Source organism: Calidris pugnax, unplaced genomic scaffold (genome assembly GCF_001431845.1).
Source record: "Calidris pugnax isolate Ruff unplaced genomic scaffold, ASM143184v1 scaffold360, whole genome shotgun sequence".
Classification (NCBI taxonomy): domain Eukaryota; kingdom Metazoa; phylum Chordata; class Aves; order Charadriiformes; family Scolopacidae; genus Calidris; species Calidris pugnax.
The window spans coordinates 908,119-930,686 of NW_015091129.1; the positions used below are offsets into that span (position 1 = coordinate 908,119).

Below are 22,568 nucleotides of genomic sequence, written 5' to 3' on the forward strand. Positions count from 1 at the left end.
CTGTTAGTTGAAGGAAACAGAGCTTAGGAGGTTTAGGCTAGCTCGGGCTCTGTCTTTCTACTAATTTGTTTTTCATTCGTTGTATCTGTCATACTGTGTCCCCAAAATCCACCCTAGTTACCCATGTTCACTAACTGCCTCTCTTCTAGTGTTGTTTCTGCCAGTGTCTTCATTCCCAAATCAGCTGCCGGTTGAGCTTGAATTTGGTCTGCTGGAGGTGCTCTTCAGCTGCACTTCTCTGCTCTTTCTGTCCTTTTTCTATTTGAGGACTAAAGGGCTGAGTGACAAGAGGTGCAGTTAGTGCATTCATTTCCTGATACTCTGGAGTTTCAGTTAAGAATCAACATCAAAAATCTTCACACGCCCTCCAAAACCAGAACAGTGGGAGTTGTGTCAGGATCTCATCCCTCCCTTCTGTTCACCATTGCAAATGCCTGATGTTTGAAAGTGTTATGATTCTTGCAGGATTTCAAGGCTCAGCCAGCTCCCAAAGCAGAGAAATTTAATGAGAATCTCAGCTTCCATAAAAAAATTCCCTAGTCTTTCTGATTTTGTGGGAAAACCTGAAGCTTCGAAGCTGTTGTGTTCAACAACTCAGTAAAAGTGGGCAAAAGAGATCTAATTTAGAAACACATTTAAAAGCTTAGAAGCTTAGAATTTAATCTTATATGCTTTCAAGTCTTACAGGAGTTCTGAGTCCTAGCATGGATAAATCTCAAGAAAGAGGCTAGAAATAGCTCTGGTAATTTTCTTCTTCCAACTGCACTTGGGAAGTGTGTTAGGAACCCGATTCCTTTCTCTTAAGGAGTCAGCTTTGTGGCTTTTCTCCACTCAGGGTGATCATCCACTACAGCTACCATACTTTGAAGCTTATGTTTCTTAACCTCTACTTCACAGTGGTCTTCTACATATATTACCATTATAGATTCTGGTTGTGGCTAAACTATAGTAATCTAGTCCTCCATTACAGCATTTATAAAGTTGGCTACTAATGTGGAAGAGGACAACTCCTATTTAAATGAGTTTTTTTCTCTTTCATTTTTAGCCTTAAAAGTCACACGGATTGTCTCAAAGATAAGAGCATAGATTCTGTCCATCTTAAATGAAGCTGACTGGGGTGGAATTTGCTATTTTGATTTCAGTACAGGCTTTGGTAGCAGTTTTTGAGAACCAGTGATTCTGAGTTTTATACTCTTATGCATCTCAACAGATAAATTTGGTCAACGAGCATTTGTTGGAAAAGTCTGCATGGATATGAATGACAGCGTGCCACGATACAAAGAGATTACTGCTGACTCTGTCCAAGAGACAGAAAGGTAAGGTGATTAAACTGATGGCGCAACCTTTAGAAATAAGACTCTTTCATACATCTGAAAGGTGAATGTGAAGCTGACTAATAACTTACAAGTGTAAGTATATTAGGAACAGTTTTTTTCTTCTGACAGTATTGTTTCCTACAGTTCTGGCAATTCCTGCATACTCAGTTGCTGCACAGCCCAAGCGGTTTCTCTCTAGCTCTTCTAAAGAAAGGGAGAAGCTATGGCTCTAGGGTGTGGAGAGAATATGTGTGTGTTGTTTATTTTCTGCCTCCTCTTTTCCCTTCGCAGCTCTGTGGAGGGGATGTGACCTGACATGGGTTGGTGGGGTGGCAATCGGTTCCTTTGCCCTCATTAACTTCTGAGCTGTTTCGTTCCCCTGTTTAGGATAAAGCTTTATTCAAGTTTCAGGAGTCAGTTCATATGCCCCATTTTAAACATGCTGCGGTTCTCCTCTCCAGCACAGCACCAGTAAAAAATTACTCTAACTCGCAGTGGAGAGAATGAGGGGGAATCAAATCAGAGCAATGTACATGGCAGAGGGGACCCAAGACTGGAATCTTATGTTTACCTTGCCTTTTGCATCCATGCTCAGAAGGTACTTAAGCAGACATACAGCTTTTCTTATGGGACTATTTATTTACCTTCACAAATATTTCAAATATCATGCTGAAAGAAAAAATCCTAACCGTAATACAAACATCTTACAGCACTTGTGTGAAGTTGCTGTCTTATTTTTGCAAGTCATGCTAGAAGAATGCCAGTAAAAGTTAGAAATGGTCATGCCTTTCTAGTTGTGTTTGTATTTAAAGACATTTTTAAAACATGTAGCGCTGTACTAACAGCATGAGTCCTGCTGAATGGGACTGAAAGTGGCAGAACTTCCAGTTCTGATATTTTTTAAAGCTTCAGAATAATCTGAATAGCTTTCCTTTAAATACCTATCTTGTGCCTCTAACTCACTTCTCATGTGATTGTGCTAATAACAAGTGTTTCTCAGCCTCGGATGAGAGTGTGCCACAGGTACTCCAGAGCTGTCTAGAGAAGAGAGCTGTGTGCTTGTCAGCGTGAATCAGGAGTACTTGCCTCATCAGGTCTGAGCCACAGCAATACAATTGCAGAAGGGCAACCTTTTTTTTTTTTCTTTTTTTTTTTTTCTTGTTTTGTTGTTTTTTTTTAAACCTAAGAATGATCTGTCACACTGCCAGAAAATGTTTTACACTTATTTCAGTTCTTTACAGTTTACCTCCAGATGTATTTGTATTGTATGCATGGAAATAATATACAATTCCAACTGCTTCATACATTAAACCTGAATTCAAGCCAAGAATTTGAATCTACCTTCTCCTGTAAAGAGGGTTGAATAAAAAGTTAGGGAACTGAAATATAGAATATGTTATATGCTACTAATAGTAGTAGTCATCTGGAAAGAGGAGGCCACATTCAAATCTGTTCTGCTACAGAAGACAGTGGTTGGAACCTGAGCTTCTTTCCTCATAGAGAATTACATAACCCAACAAAGTATAGGGTATTTTAGTTTTGAAAAAATGCTGACACTCTTCAAAGAATGTGAAAAAGAATGAAAACAGCGACCCAGAGGGTTTGGATTATCACCCGAGCGTTATACTTGAGTTGCAGTTTCTACTCTAGTGAATATTTTCATTATTATATCAGGTGAATCAATAAGAGGAAAGTCAAACAGCCAACACCTAATTCACATTGCATTTTGGTTCTCAGAGTTAGACAATGGTGGTCTCAAACTCCTTTGGTCATTGCAGAAGTTTGGCTTAGATCTCTCACTTCCAGCAGGTGATCTAGCACCAGCTTCAGTGTTGTGAATCTAGCCTCCAGAGTTGTTTTCTTTTTCATCTGGAGATAATTGACAAATTTCATTCAGTTTTTGTTGTGACCAAAATTACATGTTTTTCTGAACATAAACCATGACATAAAAATTCAGAGAGATCCTGTCCAGAACCTATCTCAAACTGGCTTTGGAAATTATTTGCATACACTGTGCATATGAGTTCTCAAAGAATTGCTTTCCTGAAAAGTCAGAGGATGTTTTGTTTGCTGATCTGCATTATCCATATTGATTGCTTGGGGTTTTTTTTGTAGAAGTGCCTGAGGTGGCTTCTTTTATTTAACAAAGTAGGTAAATCTATACTGTGTTTTCCATAAGGTAGATAGTCTACACGCTAACATTAATATAAGCATTTTCCAGAAAATCAAGGGTCCTTTAAGTGAATGGGGACGTATGCGACTACTGTAAGTGAGGTATGAAATGTTGCAGCATCTTTTGAAAGCAGGATTTTAAATAATAGAATATATTTAATGCTGTAATTTAAATTAATGGAAAATTTAAGTGTTTTTTTTTTCTCTAGTGTTGCAGTTGTAGCTCATAATTATGTTTTCAATGAATTTAATGTAACATGTACTTGGTTTTCAGTGAGACCTCAGAGTAATTACCACATGTCTAATGTTAATTATTGCAGATGAAAAAAATTCTGCATATTCAGGGTCCAATTCACAACTAGCATAATTTGGTGTAGCTATCCTGACTTCATTGTGTACCTTCTTTTTATTTCATCTGAGAATCTGGCCCAACTTTCTTTCAAAAATTAATCCATGTCTGAAATACTTAATAGGTTATCTAAGTAAATATTTTCTATATTTTTCATAATTCATAACATAGATGATAGATTTATAACAGATTTTTTTTCCTACCCTTTTTCAGGTTTGTTAAAGAACTACTGGAAAGGAAAGTAAGTAGAGTTCTCCTTTGTATTCACTTCTGTATTCAGAAGATGCTGTGTGAATATATGAAATAGTTAATCCCGCTGACAAACTGCTGGCTTATTGACAAATCAATAAATACACATCTTTCTGTGCATTGTAAAGATATCGTCAGTCTAAAAAATGTTCTGCTAGTGATGTTGAGAAAGGGACTCAGTGTAATTTCAGTTTCACATGGTCAGAGCACAGCAGAGTAATGTTCTGTGCATGTTCTCTATTGACTTAAAAATACTTGGCTTCCTAGAAAGGACAATTTTATGTTAAAGAAGAGTGGAAGTCAGTTGATCACTCTGTAGTATATGAATAGACTAAAAAGAAGTTCTCACCAGCAGAACTCAGTGTTTTTACAATACATTTACTAATCCATTACCAAATTAGTATTTCGGGACAGCACATGTCTTCCAGTGTGTTTGTAAATAAATTAGGTTTATACTCCTGAGGTAAAGACAGAGGTTTACACTCCAGTATTACAAGCAGGTATACTTTTCTTATCAGCATTTTGTTTTCAATGGCTTAATTTGTTGACATTTGTATCTCAAAATACTCAAGAACAGATGCCTAGAGTTTAATGCCTGAATCATATGTAGTAGAGTAAGTTGGCTAATCTGCAGAAGTCCTGAGCTTTGTGTATCTGGGAGATGGTATAAGAAACTGCAAACCAAGTTAATCACATGCTGTCTTCCAATGATGCCCTATACACAACTATTGCCTGTGACGGAAGGCAGAGTTGTAATGCCATTGTCTTTTTTTAATGACAATTTTAATCGAGATGTGCAAGGTGTAAAGTAAACATCAATATCCCTAGTCTTGGTGTCTTCTCCACTGCTTCCTACCATGTAGTGTATCTGGTACTACCACTAATCTTCCTGTCTGGGGGGTGTATGGACCGTTCATTTCTGTCATGACTGGAGAAGACTGAACAAGAAAAAGGCTTTGGTTTTACAGAACTCTACAGTTTTGCATGGTTATGTCTTTGTCAGTCATAGAAGTGGTACTCAGAAAAACATCTGGTCATTCCTCTGACTTATTTCTCATAATGCATACTGGACTGTCAGCAAATAGGAAAAACAACCAGTGCTTCTCCTGAAGTCTGGTAAAATCTCAGTGACTTGATGAAGGACTTCTAATGAAAGTAACTTCTTTCCTAAGGTTCATTAAAACTGCTTTCAGAAGAAAAAAATGATTCTCTATTTTTGTGGTTAAATTTCTAATAAAAATTAGGAAATTACTATATAGTTTAATTTGAGTTGGCAAGGATGCAGTAAGCAGTAAGTGATGGAGACAAAATGTAATTGCTGTGTAAATGTTTGTCATAATTATGGTTAGTGATATATAGATGTAGAATCCCAAGCATGTCTTTTTAATATTTTCAGTATCCAAGGGTACAGCCTGTAATAACCCCCCGCTTTGGCCCTTCCTGCACAGAGGATTTGCTGTCTGCACTTGGAGATTTAGCACAGGCTCGTGATCTCCATGTACAGGTAAGGTCTGAGAGCTCTGCACAGAATTTAAATAGTCTGGATAGATAGCATACAGCCCAGGGATTTTTCATAATTTCAGCAAAGCACTTAAACCGCATTCTTACCTTGGAGCCTGTCTTTTAAATTCCTCTGAAATTATCAGTGGTACTCTGAAAGAACACTGTAACCTGCACAGGAAATGAGAAGGCTCGTAGCTGGAAGGATGCACAATTTAGCAAGTCCCAGCCCATGGTCAGTAGGAGAGCAGCAGCCAGTATGGTAGGTTAGAGCAACCCTTGGGTTGATAAAGGTTGCTTTCCCTGGTTCAAGGTTGTTACGTCAACAATTACTCATCATTGTATCTTATTTAACATTCTTAGCATAGCTGTAGGATTTCCAGTGTCATGAAGTTTCTGTATTTAAAAAAGACATATTTTAAAGCTTACAGGACTGTTGGAACTTTGAGGTGTTCTTTTTTTGGTTACACAGTTCTAAGCAAATACTGTTTTAAGGCTGTGCTACATTAGGATTTTTCTGCCATTGCAAAATAGGCATTTTGAAAATATGTGCTCCAGTGGGAATATTGGAGGATCAGATTTTTATCTGAGACTGGGAATTATTCAGCCTATCTGAAGATACAAGGAGCAGCTATATAGCTGTTGCCCTGATCCCAGGGTCCCCTGTGTGGTATCCTTGTTCTCTCTTCTACCTCCCAGTCATATGTATTATTTTGTTTATTATTTTAACATTTGCCAAATACCAAGTGTGCCATTGTCACCAAACTCCTGGGATGGACTGTCCAGGCATACCATCTCATATAACTTCTAAAGGAACAAATGGAACTCTTTTGAGTTCCAGGGACCTCTCCAATGAAAAGAGAATCCCAAGGACTAGATCTAACTGTAGGCTTTACAACACTAGTTCCTATCATTATATCTTTAGCAGCACTGGGTTGCTCAGAAAGTTGTAATGTCAGGTTTAATGCTGTTTAAAGCACTCATTGCTCTGTATTTTCTTATTGCAGAGTCACATAAGTGAGAATGAAGAAGAACTCAAACTTGTGGAAAACATGTTTCCTGCCTACCAGAATTACACTGAATTGTATGACAAAAACAAGCTGCTTACCAGCAAGGTAGCTGCATGAAAACTCCCACAGCATAGCCTAGATTTATCCCCATAGAGAATATGATGGTTAACTGTAGTTACCTGAAAAGTTTGTATGTTTTTGTCAAGGTTAGTGACATCTTGGGGAAAGTAAATTTGTTTTATGTTCTCTGTTACACAGGTGTTGGTCAAGATTCTGGAACTTTAGACAAGCCCACACTATTCCTAAGAATTTTAGGGGAAATGAGCAATAAAGGCATTTTGTGCTCCCTGATTGATTTTCCAAGGGCTCCAAAAAGAACTGGGGCAGTGGGATCAGAAGGAGATTGAGTAGAGCTGGCATTGTAGGAGGTGGTAGTTCTTGGGCAGTACCCAATCACCCTTATATTACAATGTTCTTGCACATTGCTTTTGCCTGAAGATTTATTCTATGATGTTATGGTAGGACCAACTTCATTTTTTTGGCAGTTTCCTACAGAAAATCAGCTTGTCCTGTTGTGTTCTGTGTGTGAACCTCACATACAGGCAGGTACACTCTACTGTTCCGACTGCCCAAAAGCACTCTCATCTCATTACCTGATTATAGCAAGTATTGAGAGGCACACCAGCTTTATGCTGGTGAGATAAGTGCAAGCAGATCAGATACCAGCCCACACCAATTACAGGTTGGAGTGCCACGGCTCATCTTATCAGACAGTGGAGAGCCCATGCAAGAGTGAATATGAACAGCAGGGCGCTTAAGCATCAGTCAAATCGATTTAAAATTTTAAGAGAGAATTTTCAGAGTTACAAAGGACAGCTGGGAACTTCTTGGGATTTGGCTACTGAACTCGCATTTCTGTCTTCAAAAACGTACCCTAGTAAATAATTTATTTATTTACAGTCCTTTTTACCTGAGAAATCAATATGGACTACTTAAGTATGTACACAGTATTAACTTTTGTTCTCTTGCATAGTCCTATGCACACTGATTTGTTGCTTCAGTGTACCAAAGAGGATATTGGTGCTGCAAAAACAGGTCTTAATTCTGTCAGACTTTGATATGCACAGCACTGAAAATGGGCACTGAAAATGCTTTCTGGTACCAGGCTTCTGATTGTTTGGGGAAGCATTCAATGAAACACAAACATAACAAAACCGCAGATCTTCGCCCCTCCCAAACCACCAAAAGTAAGACACCATATATTTTTTTTAATGTTTCAAAAATAAGTTTTTCAGAGCTGTGGCTGAAATATTTCCTTCTTTTTTAAAAAGAAGTGCAAATCAGCAGAGATATGGTCCAGCAGCTACCATATGTGTGTCCTTAACTTAAAACGTGTCTATTGTCATTACATTTTCAGTTACATTTGAGCTTGATGAGTAAAGACAGCAAGGGTACAGTGCTATTAGGAGATGCTCAGTGGAAGCAGTCCCTGTGCTGCTCTTATTTTTATCAACAGATGGCAAGGCCTAACAGAGGTCTTGCTCTTCTCTTTGACTGGGCATTTGGCATATAAGGTAATTCCAAGTAGATTTGTCTGGTAATAATTGGTTTATGTGCTATTAAATGATACTATCCTATACTTCTGTGTTTTGTGTATGCTGATTGTGAATTTATTTTTAAAATCAGGTTGGAAGGCCAAGAAAGACATGTCATTAATCAGTTCCATAACAAATTAGATTATTTTAATTAACAGATAATTCATATCTATGTCTCTACCTGGTCCAAACCTTTAAAGAGACAATGGGAAACATGCTAAGAGTACATACATCTTCCGTTTTATCTGACAGTATTTAATCTCTGTGTTCTTATTGTATCTCCCAGTACTTAATCTCTCTGTTAGCTACAAAATATAAGTCATGAGGTTACTATAGTGCTAGGGCAACTGGGGAATTCTTGCTTTTGTTCCTGGAAGCTCTTTGGTCACAGCTGTCACTGCAAGAGTCAACAGCACCCTATCTACTTACATTAATAAATGAAAAAGAGCTTAGAGAGTGATATGTCAGGCATACTGAAGTTAATGAGTTTCTTCCTTGTTGATTTCAAGGGTGTCATTCGAGAAGCGCTTTAATTTTCCTTGATGTAACAGTTGTCCTTTTGGCTATTAAAAGCAGTGCAGCAAAAATCACAGGCACTGAAATAAATGCAATGTTGAGTTAATTGCTGATTCTGTTTCTCTTTAGACAGTGATGGCTCATGCCTGTTATCTTTCCGAAGAAGAGCTGAAACTTTTTAGTCTTCGTGGAGCTGCAATTTCACATTGTCCCAATTCTAATTTTTCGTAAGTTAAAAAAAAAAAAAAAAAGGTGTACAATTTATTAAAGCTGTTGTAGCTGTTGTTCATATAGTACCCTGAGTCTAGCCATTACAAGGTTATGTATATGATACCCCGTTCCACAGAAGTGACATATTGGATTAAGAGTGACAACTATTGCTCCACTTCTGTGTGGTAAACTCTGGACTGACTTGTGATCGTCCAGTATAGTCATCTCTCTCTCATTCTCTCTCTCTCTCTCTAGATATATGTGTAAAATGTTCTTTTTTGTTAAACTTTATTTCTTCTGACTGCTTTACCAATGGCAGATTCAGGCCATCTCCCATCCCCTCAAAGTATACATATGTTTTGGGGAAATGGGAATGGCTATATAGTTATCTTTTTGTTAAGCAGAAATAAGATACTGTATGGTATCCAGACAAGATACTGTACTGAAAGTTTCCAGTCATTTTGCCTTTAACATAATCAATATCTTGTTTGTGGTGACTTACTGCTACTCATGAAATGACCTCCTGTCTTCTGCAATATACTTTATATCATATTTGGATTTTTTCACAGTTATATTGAGAGCTCATTTTCAGGACATAACTATACAACTATGGGAGTTTTTAACTGAGAAAAAAAGGCCTTAATTTTTAGCGATTAAACTGCATCTTTCATGTGTCTGAATGCAAATGTTCTATCCCAGTTTAATAAACCCAATCTATTGCATGTGTTCTGAGAGCCTTTGTCATGAAGCAGCTCTGAAGCCCCACTCTTCCTGTACTTTCTCTGCACGTCACACAGAACCCATTTCTTTTTCCACTCCAGGTTGCGCAGCGGTGTCTTGAACGTGCAAAAGGTTCTGAAACACAATGTAAAGCTTGGACTTGGCACAGGTTAGTAGTGTTCTGTAAAAACGGTTACTTCTGCAAACCATTGAGATACACAAAAGCATGCCTACTTGTTTGTATCAAAAGCCACCATGTCTTCAGCTCATGGACCTGCTTTTTTTCCTTACTGCTTCTAGAGTAATGAAGTCTACAGTACTGAAACCTAGAGCAGGCCCAAAACTATTTAAAAAGAAAGCTGAAAATGAATCAAGAGAATTTTGTTCCTGTCATGAGAGTGAACAGGGCTTGAATAACAGCTTTTAAGGTTTCTGTTATTCTGTGTTATGTTCTATTTACCTGACTTTGTACGTGAGAGCACCTTTATTAGTAATTATACATTCAGAGACAGTGTTTGGCAGTGAAACTTTTTGTGTTTATGACATCTGCCACATTGTAACATTTAATTAAAGCTCATAGAAACTTAACCTAGAGAATTGTTCCCAAATCTTGTTTCTAAGAGCCTCATCTCTTCTAGATGTTGCAGGTGGATATTCGGCTTCTATGCTTGATGCCATCAGGAAAACAATGATGGCATCCAATAGCCTCCAGATCAACAAAGTGAATGAAACAGGACTAACTCTTGAAGAAGCTTTTCAACTAGCCACTCTAGGAGGAAGCCAAGGTAAGAAGAAATTTCTTTAGGATGTACACAGAGAACTCCAACTCTTTTTGATGTTATCTCTCCCTGTCTTTAAATGGTGGCTGAATTCACAGATTTTCTGGTGCCAGAGTGAAGTCTGAAATGTCCGCTGGGCTAAGATATCCTTTGGTCTCTCATACCCATACCAGGCTCATTACAGAAGAGTATTCCTATTGATATTGAGAGTTTAATAATAGAATCTTAATGATTTTTCAGGGTTGTACATTTTCTTTGCAAAGTTCCTCAGACTTCTTAGTCATTAGTACTTGTATGTTTGTCATGCCAATTGGAAAGACTTTATTTTCTCAGCACCCAGCATTTAGAGAAAAAGCTGTGCAATTACTATAAAATCATGCATCCTGTTTGTCATCAGTTTCTAATTTGGTTCTGCTTTTTGAACTCTCAGTGAAGCAGTTTGTCACTACCTTTCTAGCAAATCAGAACATCATAAAAATCACTCCTCAGAGAAAAACAAAGCATTTAAACAGGTTATGCACCATGGTTGTTTAAGGCACAGTTACATCTGCAAAATATACTGATGTGGTATATTGGTTATTTTGGTTCACTAGCATGTTTTGTCATGAACAGTATGCACACGCTGATTTATACAATTAACAAAGTTTTCTTGGAACTTTTATGATTTAGCAGAGAGCGAATCCACACATAAGTAAAAATTTATTACTATTTCAGTTAGCAGAATTGAGCTCACTACCTGCTGAAGATGTGGCAGTGTAACATTTTTGTAGTTGTCAGAAAGACCCATTGGGAACTATAAATGGAAGTTTGAAAGATGTAATGAAAATATCATCAAACAGGTCTTCTCAGGAATGTATTTGAATTTCTGGAGGGAAATGGGGAATGAATGGGGAATTTCTGGTGGGAAATGGGAAATGAGCGGGGAAATAGAGAAGGCAGAAAATGGGGAGGGGACCAAAAAGGAGAGGTCTTTTCTGCCACAGTGTGTACTCTTCCCATAAAAGTTTAGAATAATTTGCTGAAATACAGACATGAAAGCTTATAAAAATCCTAAACTTATGTTTGGTTTCTCTTCCTGGCTACTCTTTTGCTTTTTTTGCCTGAGTTCTTAGGCTTACTTAGTAATGTCGTTATTGTATATATTGATTTGGAACTGTTTTATCCTTACTGAATCAGTTTCAAGGATAGAATCTAAATTACCATAACAACCTGCAGTAACCTGGACAAATACAATTTGCAGAAATTTAAGTGAGTGGTGCTTCGTTGCAGTAATTTGCTTTGCTGAGACTCCTAATCGCTTGTCACCCTCTTGTGTTCAATCTAAAAATTGCATTCTACTCATCAACCCGAAGGAGTATGTGATCTTTTAGTTGAAACTGATAGGTAGCCAAACTATTTCACCATTTGGAGGAGTTTAAACATCTTTAAGGTATTGTGAAATTCCTGCCATACGCAAACATTACTGAAGGCTGAGGTTCCTTTGTCATACAGGAGCAATCTGAAAACAAGTGAACAAATTAATTGCAGATATTATCCCCTTTGATAACTTAGTTCAACTCCAGAGTATTGGAAAAGTCGATTTAATATACAGATACTTTGTGCAACTTAGAACTATCTTAAATAATTTCCAAGGAGACACAAAGGCCTCTCACCAAAATACACATTTTTAACTGAGAAGTTGCTTAAGAACTCAGATGCTATAATACTCACTGTTGAATTTCCTTTCATATTATGTAATTATCTAAATCCTTGTAGTTTTTCTTATGAACATCTCAAGTAAGTTGCCATGTGCTTCCACATGGTGGATAGTGGCTTGCTTTGAAGAGATGTTTGTGAGTTTCTTTTCTTCCTCAGCTCTAGGATTAGACGACGTGATTGGAAACTTTGAGGTCGGCAAAGAATTCGATGCACTGCTAATCAACACGAAGGCTTCAGACAGCCCCTTTGACTTATTCTCTGCTGATAATTTTGAGGTAATTGGAACAGGATTGGAACACAAAAAATTACTGGAAATGATATGGGGAAGGTCCATGACACAGCCAGAATAAGTCTTTTGAAAGTTATTCCAGTAGCAGGAATTGGGGGTGCTACACCACTGCTGTCTCTGTTTCAGCCCAAGAGGTTTGGTGGTTGGGTTTTTGTAGAATCTTGCTGTCCTTAGCAACTGGCCCATATCCCCATGAGCAAAAATGCATGTGACATCTTTAATGCATGTTTTTTTAGCCCAAGCTGACAATTAGAGTTAGCTATTTGCAGTGACAAATGGCAGGCAAGAAAAAGCAATTCAGTTTTCGTTAACACTTTGACTTCAAACTCAAAAATGGCAATGGGTTCCCAGATAAAGGCTAGGTTGCCTTAACTGCGCTGCTATTGTAAACACAAGACAGCTAATTTGAGTTGAAAGCACAGTTTTCATGCTCACGTGTAAGCAATATTGGTGTTATGCAATGGGCACACCTTCTCATACAAAAAACTTTCATGAGTAAAAAAGGTAATGAGCAATAGTTACTTGAATTGACTGCTGTTGCCAGCCTGTCTGTCACCATCTCTATTCTGAATGTCACCATTTACTTAGAAATGTGGTTATAAGTGGTGAAGTAATTTTTCCTTAATCTGTTTCAAACACAATAATCTGGATTAGATGAAATTCTTTAATTTTTAAATATTCTTCCTAATTTAAATAATTCTGGAAATAAATATTTTCCAGTTTAAGTCTAAATCTTTTTAGCTAATTTAGCCGTTCTTAGGACTTTAAAAATGCTTACAATTTTGTCTGATTTTTCAATAAGTAAATGAATTGAGCACTCTAAAAATGCGGAAGGGGAAGTATTGTGTTTTAGGTATATATTTGTTTGTACTTGTGCAGTTTTCTCGCTGAGACATAAAGCCTCCTTACTGAAAATTATTTATGAGAAAACATGCAAATTAAGTTTTGAATTTGCTGTTGGTAGGAATATTTGGGAAACCTATTTTTATCAAGTCTTTCACTCTTCAAATAATTATGATCTGAATTGCGATAATTATTAATATTCAAATAATTAAGATACTGCTTTCTAAATTTTATTTTCTCCCATTTTTTATAGGACACTCTGCAGAAGTTCCTGTATCTAGGTATGTTCTGATTCTCAGCATACATGAAATTCTCTAGCTGATTCATACATCAAAAGTTGCGTAAATTTATGTGGAGGTTAATAATAAATTTATTTATACATAATTAAATATACATTTGTTTACAGTAATTAAATATATTTATTTACATTATTTATAAACATGAGTATGTCACCATTTATTAATGGTAATATTTATTTACATTCATTAATTATACCTTTACTTGCATTTATTAATATTTGTTTATAAATGCTGACTAATATTCTAGCAACTTAACTTTTATGCTGTAGGACATAGTTATAGAGTCAGTTTAACACAGAACCACAGAATTGTCTAGGTTGGAAGGGACCTTTCAGATCATCTAGTCCAAGCATCAACCTAACACTGACAAAAACCATCACTAAACCCTACCTCTAAGTGCTATGTCTACAGACTTTTAAATATTGCCCACTTCCCTGGGCAGCCCATTCCAATGTTTAATAACTCTTTCAGTGTAAAAACGTTTCCTAATATCCAACCTGAACCTCCCCTGGCACAGCTTAAGGCCATTTCCTCTTGTCCCATTGCCTGTTACTTGGAAGAAGAGGCCGACCCCCGCCTCGCTACGACCTCCCTTCAGGCAGCTGTAGACAGCGATGATTAGATGCACCAAGTTTGTCAGATTTATCACCACACCTATCTTTATTTACAATATGAGTTAAATCATATTTCACAGTAAGGTGACACTGACATGCTAATCACCATTTCAGAACCAGTTTGGCTCAGAGGGACTTCTGCAGAGCAGTTGCCACTGTGCTTTTTTCACTCCCACACAAAAAGCACAGCGTTTAAAAAAACCCACAAAACTAAAGCCCAACCCAAAGCATGCTACCCCAATAAGAGAACAGATACTCTTTATACGGCATCGTCTGGACCAGGAGATATTTAAAAGACTTGTAGACGCGGTGCTGAGGGACGTGATTTAGTGGTGGTTTTGGCAGTGTTAGGTTAACGATTGGACTCGATGATCTTAAAGGTCCCTTCCAACGTAGACGACTCTAAGAGCTGTGCTGCCTCTTGTGTTGTTGTGCAGAGGTAACTGGTGTTAGTTCTGGCTATGTTTGTGTCGTTCTCTAATTAGGCTTTTGCCTTTTTGAGATGCTGGCTGAGGCAAACAAGCTTCACTGCTGCTTGATACCCGAGTTAGTTCAGGCAAAAATGTGTTTTCTGTACAGAAATATAGTATTTTCAGGGTTTGCACCTACTAAGTGTATAGAGAACCCATGACACCATTGCAGCAGCTGAATGCTAGGTTTATTTCTTAAAAAAAAAACAAAACAACATGGGTAGTTTAAGCATTGTTCTTTGTTGTAGCCGTGACTATTTCTCTCCAAATAAACTTTCTCAGTCCTAGGAAATGGTCACTGCAAATCATGTATTCCAAAAATGATTTTGTGGATTGCATAATTTTCACTAATTAAATCAATGCATAGATTTATGTGCAAATCTCTGGTTTTGACCATGTTATTTCAGGTGATGATCGGAATATTTCTGAAGTGTATGTGGCTGGAAAGCAAGTGGTACCTTTTTCAAGTTCAGTATAAATCGATTTCCCTTTTGCAAAATGCTCTGCTAATCATTCTGCATCTGATTTGGAAGATTGATTGAACACAGTGCCTGATCATCAGGAATGACACCTCATTTTTGTTCAATGTTTTAAAACTTGCAAACATTAGAGATTTTGTTAGACCTGTCAAGAATTACTTTACCAAAATTGTCACAGTTCTAGAGCAATGAGATATTTTCCTCTGTAAAAATAGCATGTGTGCATTGATAAGGGATTAATTAAAAAGGACACCTGCGGTTCCTTTTAATAATACTATAGGAAGCATTATGAAAGCTATGAGACTCTCATTGTCTATAATGCATCTGAATTTTTAAAAAGGCCAGTGCTAGTAAATTGATTTTGCAGATAATGGGTATCACAAAAGAATGCAATTTTCCATAATATTATCATCAAATGTGGAAAAATCAGTGATGTTTTAGGGCACGTAGAACCTTTTCCAGTTTTCTTTTGGAGCTTATTTTTTTAAAGTTATTATTTCATTTAAAGCATTATTTTTCTTAAGATAAATTAGATAAGAAGTGTGTATTTATAAATAAATAAGGGTCCTTATTATCAAAGAGTTCGGATTTGTCGTTTGAGGTCAGACAAAAGTGAACCGGTGGAAGAACGGAGTAAGAAATGGGGCGTGAGGCTGGGAGAGCAGGCGGGCTGCATTGCTCTGCCATGCTGTCAGCTGAAACTGCCTTTCCACAGGTTTTTGTTCTCAGATCTAGAAGTGGTCTGCCTCGTCTTCCACCGATTCCATTTAATTACCTCCAGCTGAGCAACAGCTGAATTAAAGTTGTGTTAAATTAGAAGCAGGCACTAAAATACCTGAGCAGACTACTCCGTGACAAACTAATGAAGGAGGTTTTTCTGGGCTAGAGGGAGTGCTTCATCTAGCTCAGCCTCCAGCAGACCCTTCCCAAGCTCATTTGCTCCTGACTCTTCAGGCAGGATGATAGGATGTCACTTCTCCCTTCTGTAAGGGATGTGAGTGGGTTTAAAAAAAATCCAAAAGAAATGGGCCATCTGTGTCGATTGCCACCTTTGACTTGAGGTGGAAATCATCACTGGAAAAAGCAGCTCCGCTTTAACGTGGTCTTTTGCATCTTTCAACGTGGCAACCAAAATTGCAGCCCTGTACAATTCCAGGTAAAAAAATGTGCCCTTTTTGTTTTGGACATCTGTGTGACTTCCTTTCCTAAAAAATTAATTCCCTTACTTTTGATTAGAGACCATTCTTTTTTGTGTGTGTGTGTGAGATTAGTTTGAGGAAGAGGTTTTATCTTGTTACTTTATTACATTTTTGCAACACAAAGGATGTAAGCTTTAATTTCAGTGTCAGTAGAGACAATATTGTATTGAGTTACTATAAACATGTGTTGAGTAGGGTTTTAAGACCTGCTTCAAACTCCTTTGACTTCACTGAGCGTTGTTCCACACCCTCATCTTGCTGCTTGGTGATACAAAGGCAGAGGACTTCCCTCTGGTCGCAAAACAAGGGAGGTCACTGCACCAAAGTCTCACTTCATGTCTACTTCTGAGAAGGTGCGCAGCCCAACGTCACTGATAACTTTCTGCTTTTAAAAGCATTTTTAGATCTTATGTACCCTTATGGTTGCACGTACATGAGACAGCATAGTATTAAGTGGAAGTGTAAAAGCTAGCTTAGGCACTTAAAGCAGTACAGTGTTTTCAGTGGTTTTTTTTTATTTTTATTTTTTTTTCTGAAGCTGAGTAGACCTTCTGAGCAGCAGGGGATATTGGCTCGCACTTGAGTGCAGCTACGTGGCTTGCTCATGGAGAGCTAGCTCAGGTATCTTCACAGGCCACCACACTGTGCCTTCTGCTTGCAGAGGTACAGCCTTCCTATCCATTATGTTCAGTGATTCCTAAGGCTTTAGGAGTCAATATTTAAGGATTAAGATTTCCACATTCCATCAGGGTGTTTTCTTAACCGTTCTGTTTTTCCTGTGTCCCAGTCACCTACACAGTAGCACACTTGCTTGGCAAATACAATCTTCAGCTCTTTAACTTGGTTTCCTGATTCAGGGAAAATTTTTCCTCATGAATTTTGACATGAATTAAATTGACCAAATTTCATGTTCCAAAACCAAAGATCTGTGAAACACCTGTTTTAACCCTCCCGTTACTGTTTGAAACTATTTTTAGGGAGTTGCATGATTTTCAGCTTTGGCTTTCCTGCAAGAATGTTTTCTGGAGTGGAGAAAGACTACGCAGCTTTGTGTACAATGTATGTGTTTGCCCTACTTCTCCACTTCCAGAGCTATGAATTAAATCAGTGCTTCTATTTTAGTGGTAGTCTTAACTGTCTCTGGCTTCATTGTTTTCCCACTATTTTGTAGTGTTGTTAAGAATGGGATTTAAGCATTCCTTCTTAAAAGATTTATGGGTTGCGTATTTGCAAACTGGGAATACAGAAAAACCTTAACGAGTTCAACATCATACTCCTGGCCCAGTTACGAAGGGACTCCCTAGGATAACTGCTGCCAGTGAGGATTGTATATGAACATTGGCTGCATCACGAGCAGTTTGATTCTTGCTAAATTCTGGCGCAACGCAGGAACTTGGCCTTTTGATTATAGCTTCGCTAGTGTCTAGTACTCAGCCACTACCCAGACTTAGAAGCAGAGAATCAACTTTTTAAGAATCTCTGCTGGAGGAGGAGCTCTGCCAGCGGGTAGTGCTGTGCACTGCCTGCACCACCCTGCCGTGCCCCAGACTGGGAGAGCAAAGACCAAGATGAGCAGCATCACACTAAATGCTGAGATGATTAGGGGTAAAGGAAAGAAGCCTGAATTTGATGTGAGAGGAAGTCTCATATAAATAAACTGGTAGGTACTTTCAACAGCAGCATCTTAAGTAGAATTGAATGGAAAAGGGCTGTAATGGCAGAAGAAAAAAAAAGTTGAAGTGTGGTCCTCTGAGGTAGTCCCAAAAGCCTGTTTTGCTGAAAGATGGCTTAAGCCCAAAAATTTTAAGGTTTTAGGATATACAGAGGATATAGTAGCCACAATTCACTGAAGCAACTTTGGGAAAGTCCCTGAGGATCCCATTGGGAAGTTTCAATCCTTGGGACTCTCTGGCTATGTGTAGATTGCCAAGATACTTGGTGTAGTAGGGGAGGATCAGTCAATGAAAGCTGAGACTCATACATCTACACTCTATGTGGTTTAAGACTACGTACAGTCTTTTTGCTTAGATAAGTGTTCCCACTGCATATGCAGTTTGAGGCAGGCCAAATAATTGGTTCAGACTCGTAATATCTCTTTTAGAGGCTGGAGTACATTTGTCATGCAGCTGGGCCTGCAGTGTGATTTCCTCCAAAATAAACTTAATCCTTTCGTATCAAAACCACCTCGCAAACTGAACCAAGGTTCAATAAGAGAGGATGATTGGGAATTCACTTTGGAACAGCACCAATGTCACAAACCAAAATGCTAATGAAGGCTAGGACTTGGACTATTCCCCCTCCATCCTCATTGTCATAGAACTTAGTGGCTGAAGACAAATTAAAGCAACCTCCATCCCTCTTTCTCTTGCTTCAAAAAAAAAAAAGGCAAAAAAATAAAAAAGCAAAAAAAAGTACAACAAACAGAAAGCAAACATAAAAGTTAGCCAGCCAGACACTAAGGGGAGATGAGTAAGTGGAAGAAAAGAAAGGGATAATTTTCAATCAGTATCAATTGACACAGTGCTACTGACCTAAGATAAAACCTCTGGAAAAATGTATGTGCAGTTCTTTCCAGATGTCACTCCCCATTAGTTCTTTTGCCAGAATGTGGATGGCATCTTTGTTTCTTAATGTGTCTTTCTGTTCAATGTTAGCACACCATTCAGACAAAGAAAAAAAAAAAGGGTAGTTTGTGGAAAGCTTGCTTGTTGGGATAATATGCTTAATGTGTTCTATGTTCAGATGAGCACTTATTTATTATAAATGGAATGTATTTGAATTACTGTTATTTGTTGATCTCATTGTGTCACTTTAGGTTTTGATTATTAATGAAATGCTAGTAAGTATCACTTATGCATTATGCAGCGTTATTTGAATTATTCATGTGTGGCAAGTGGAGTTCTGCACTTTAAATTGTTGCCTTGGCCTCATGTTTATATTTATTCTGTGGTTTTTGTGCAATCAGAAAGCTTTGTAGGAGAAAAAAAATGTGTATTTGTTCACTGAACTGAACATTTTCAGTATTGTAAGTGGACTTCCTGTTAGAAAAAGAAATGTTAAAATGACCCTGTTTAAAACTCTGCCTGATTATACACTCATGAAAGAAAAAATTATAATGGTTTTATAAAAGCTGACATGAATAGTAATGTTTTAATTTAAAAATATTTACAAAGAAATAGATATTTTTTTATTTTAATCATGATTATGCAATGCAAATTAGCAAAAGGTAATAGTTCTTGCTAAATACCTACTGTTCTACTGAGCAAAGGAGAATGTAACTATTCTTGAGTACACATTTGAAAAGAATACACGTCTTGAAAAATGAAAAGCCCAAGCTCTTTTAAAGAATATCTCAGTTTTAAAAAGAAAAGATATTGACAACATTGCTCAGACAAGCTGTTTAAAAATGTTTTAAGCATTTCCAGGAACAATCCATAACAGATGATAAGGCAGACAGCTTTTAAAATACTGGATTTATATGAATAAACAGACTGCCTTATCTGCAGTCCTGTATGTAGCAGTGGTCAACTCATGTCTAAAGTGATAGTGTACATGTAGAAGGTATTTTTAAAAAAACCCAAGGGATTTTGAAAATTTGAGAAAGGACTGGGGAAAAAAAGAATTTGAGAAGAGATTTGAAAAGGGTGATAGCAGAATACAAAATAATGCAAAGTAGAAAGAAGCTAGATCACAGGAACTCATAAAAGCAAGATCACATTAGTGAAGTTTTATGGGGAAAATGCTCAGATAAGAAGATACCTTTTCAGGCAATGTTCTGTTAAATCATGGATCTTGCTCCTTCTGATGGTCACTGAGGCTCAACAACTGAGCAGATTTACTTACATGCTTAATAATACAAGCCCAAATAATTGTAGTTAATTGTAGCATAATTATACAACACTTTTCAACCTCTCAACCTCTACTTCAAGTTTTAAATCAAAATTGCCTGTAACAACTCCAGAAGAAATGCAATGAAAGGGCATGTTATGCTTTACCTCCATGTGTGATTTGAAATATTTGGCATTGGCCAGGTCAGAGACTGAACTAGTCTGGTCCAAGGGAAGAATCTCTGCTCCTGCATGCCCCAAACATCATCCCCTGTCATGTGCCTGGTGGTGCAGTGATGACTGAGTCCAAGACAGGCAGACAGGCATCTGGTGTGACTAGAGTAAGTAAGAACAAGCTGTTTTAAAAATCAGATTGTTTTGAAGTTAAGCACATTGCGGAGAGCACAGCATGCTTTAAATTACACGAGGTTATACCTAGTCGTGAATTTCTAGGTACTAGGAACTTTGGCTTAAAGTTGGGGTGTTTTTTTAAGCACTTGTACTGTATGTGCAATAGCTCATGCTTTTCTCCACAGAGAAGCCAGCAAATGACATCTAGAAGGCTCTCTGTACCAAAACCAACAACAAAAACAATTCTTGAGAAGTCAAAGGGACATCAGCAACACCAACAACAGTCTGTTGTGTAAAGTTAATAGGACTGTTAGTTTTTCTCAAAAGGCTGAGCAATGTTTTTGGAGGGCAGTTTCCTGGAAATTTCAGTGGAAATTCTTTCTTGGAAAATGCCCTGAATCGGAGTGTGCTCCAACCAATGAGGTCCCCTGTGGCTTCTACGGAGGCAGTCAGTTCTGTGGACTGAATGCAATAATCATGCCTAGAGTCACACTTTCCTCCCCTGGTCAGGACTCAGACATGTGTATTCGCTTCAATTCTGGCTTTAGTTTGTGGTTTCTTGTACACTTGGGTTTAGTTTGAAAAGAACTATGCTGAATGAGTGGAGTTGAGAGAAGAATGAGCCCTAAAGGCAACCTTATACCCCCCCTCCTAATGTTTAATCTCAAAAGTTTTGTCCCGTCAGGTAGATATTGTTATATTTACACATCTCTTAGACTCAGTGGTTTGGCTTAGTGAGTTGAGTCAGCCGGTAACAATTAAACCCAGCCAAGACCAGGACGTAAACTGTGAGCAGCTGACAAAAACGTAAAAATGTTTTACCTTGATCTGCACTTAAGTCAGTCACCAAAGGCTTTGCTTAGCCAAGTGCTCCTAGGCGCAATTAGATACAAAAACTCCCTGGAGATAAGCCTTCAGTAGAAGGGGCCAGTGTTAGTGACAACTGAAGGTTTTGATCTCTGTGTCCCGTCTGGCCTTGTGGCTTCAGAGCTGGGTTGTGTTACTTTAACAGCTTTTGCTGATTAAGCTCCTAAAAAGCAGTTGCACAAACTCCTTAGCTGAGGAAGTTCGCAGACCTTGCTTCAAGATGAACCTTCTTTCCCCAAAGGAGAGTTCACATCTCACTGTAGCAAGCTTTTCTGATTCTGATCCTTGGTTTTGTCTGCTCATTGCCTGTTGTGCATAGGCTCTGGTTCTTTCGTTTGTGAAAAATGCCTAACTGGAGTTAATGTTGTTGAATTTATCTTTCCTGTTGTACTCGTATAGTTTCAAGAAAGAGCGATGTATTAGGAAAAATGGTATATGCGATTTCCACTGTTCTGCTTGGTTTTGATCAATGCTAAATGGGAAGTCATGTACTGTTGAAACAAAATAAAGAGGCCTTGTGTTTACACCAACCCTCATGTCTTTCTGTGTTTGACTTTGGAGGAGAGAGAGAAAGGCAAGCTGACTAATGAAGATTTACAGTGAAGATCATAATACGCAGCAAAGTGTTGGAGATGCACAGAACTTACCTGTTTCCTGGGAAACTCAGGCACACCCATCACAGGGGTTGGAAAACTCTTCTTAGTGTGCATAACTTTATTTTTGAGGATCTGTTTCCAGATTCAAAACTCTTACAGCTTTTGATGCATCTTTATTACCATATTTATTGGCTTGGTAAATCAAAGCCAGTGCTTCAGTATCCTTTTTATTATTTTGTGTATGAGTAGAATATCCTGAAATGCTTTCTTCTTGTACTTGGCAGCAAGTACACAGAGTTACATCTCCTTTAATGTGTTTTGCTTCACTTTCTTACTTTTCAAAGCTTAGGCATAAAAATATCCCCAGTCTAAGCAGCTCTGAAACTCACCAGAAGTGGATTTTCTTGAAACAAAAACTACCATAGAAGAATCAGCAATTACACACTGAGGAATTGTATGCTGAAATTTTGAAAACTATGTGCAAGTTATTACCAGTTTATGCAATATTATGTGCACAGGAAATAAAGCTGTTCTATATTTCCATCAACCAACTTATCAGGAGGTCAAGCACACTACAGAGAAAAGACAAATGAAAGAAATCTTCTTTATAGCCTACTTTC

General features: G+C 37.8%; 1 protein-coding gene across 1 annotated transcript in view; it reads left to right on the plus strand.

Annotated features, from left to right (window-relative positions):
* Positions 1-21,882, plus strand: part of GDA (guanine deaminase) — a 32,156-nt gene extending 10,274 nt beyond the window's left edge. Inside the window, exons 5-14 of the mRNA XM_014958487.1 lie at positions 1,211-1,316; positions 4,051-4,078; positions 5,483-5,590; positions 6,594-6,701; positions 8,837-8,934; positions 9,739-9,806; positions 10,276-10,422; positions 12,271-12,389; positions 13,500-13,527; positions 15,037-21,882. Of these exons, the coding sequence (XP_014813973.1) occupies positions 1,211-1,316; positions 4,051-4,078; positions 5,483-5,590; positions 6,594-6,701; positions 8,837-8,934; positions 9,739-9,806; positions 10,276-10,422; positions 12,271-12,389; positions 13,500-13,527; positions 15,037-15,107 (881 nt within the window). The 3' untranslated portion in view covers positions 15,108-21,882. The remainder of the gene's footprint in view (positions 1-1,210; positions 1,317-4,050; positions 4,079-5,482; positions 5,591-6,593; positions 6,702-8,836; positions 8,935-9,738; positions 9,807-10,275; positions 10,423-12,270; positions 12,390-13,499; positions 13,528-15,036) is intronic.
* Positions 21,883-22,568: the final 686 nt, after the last annotated feature.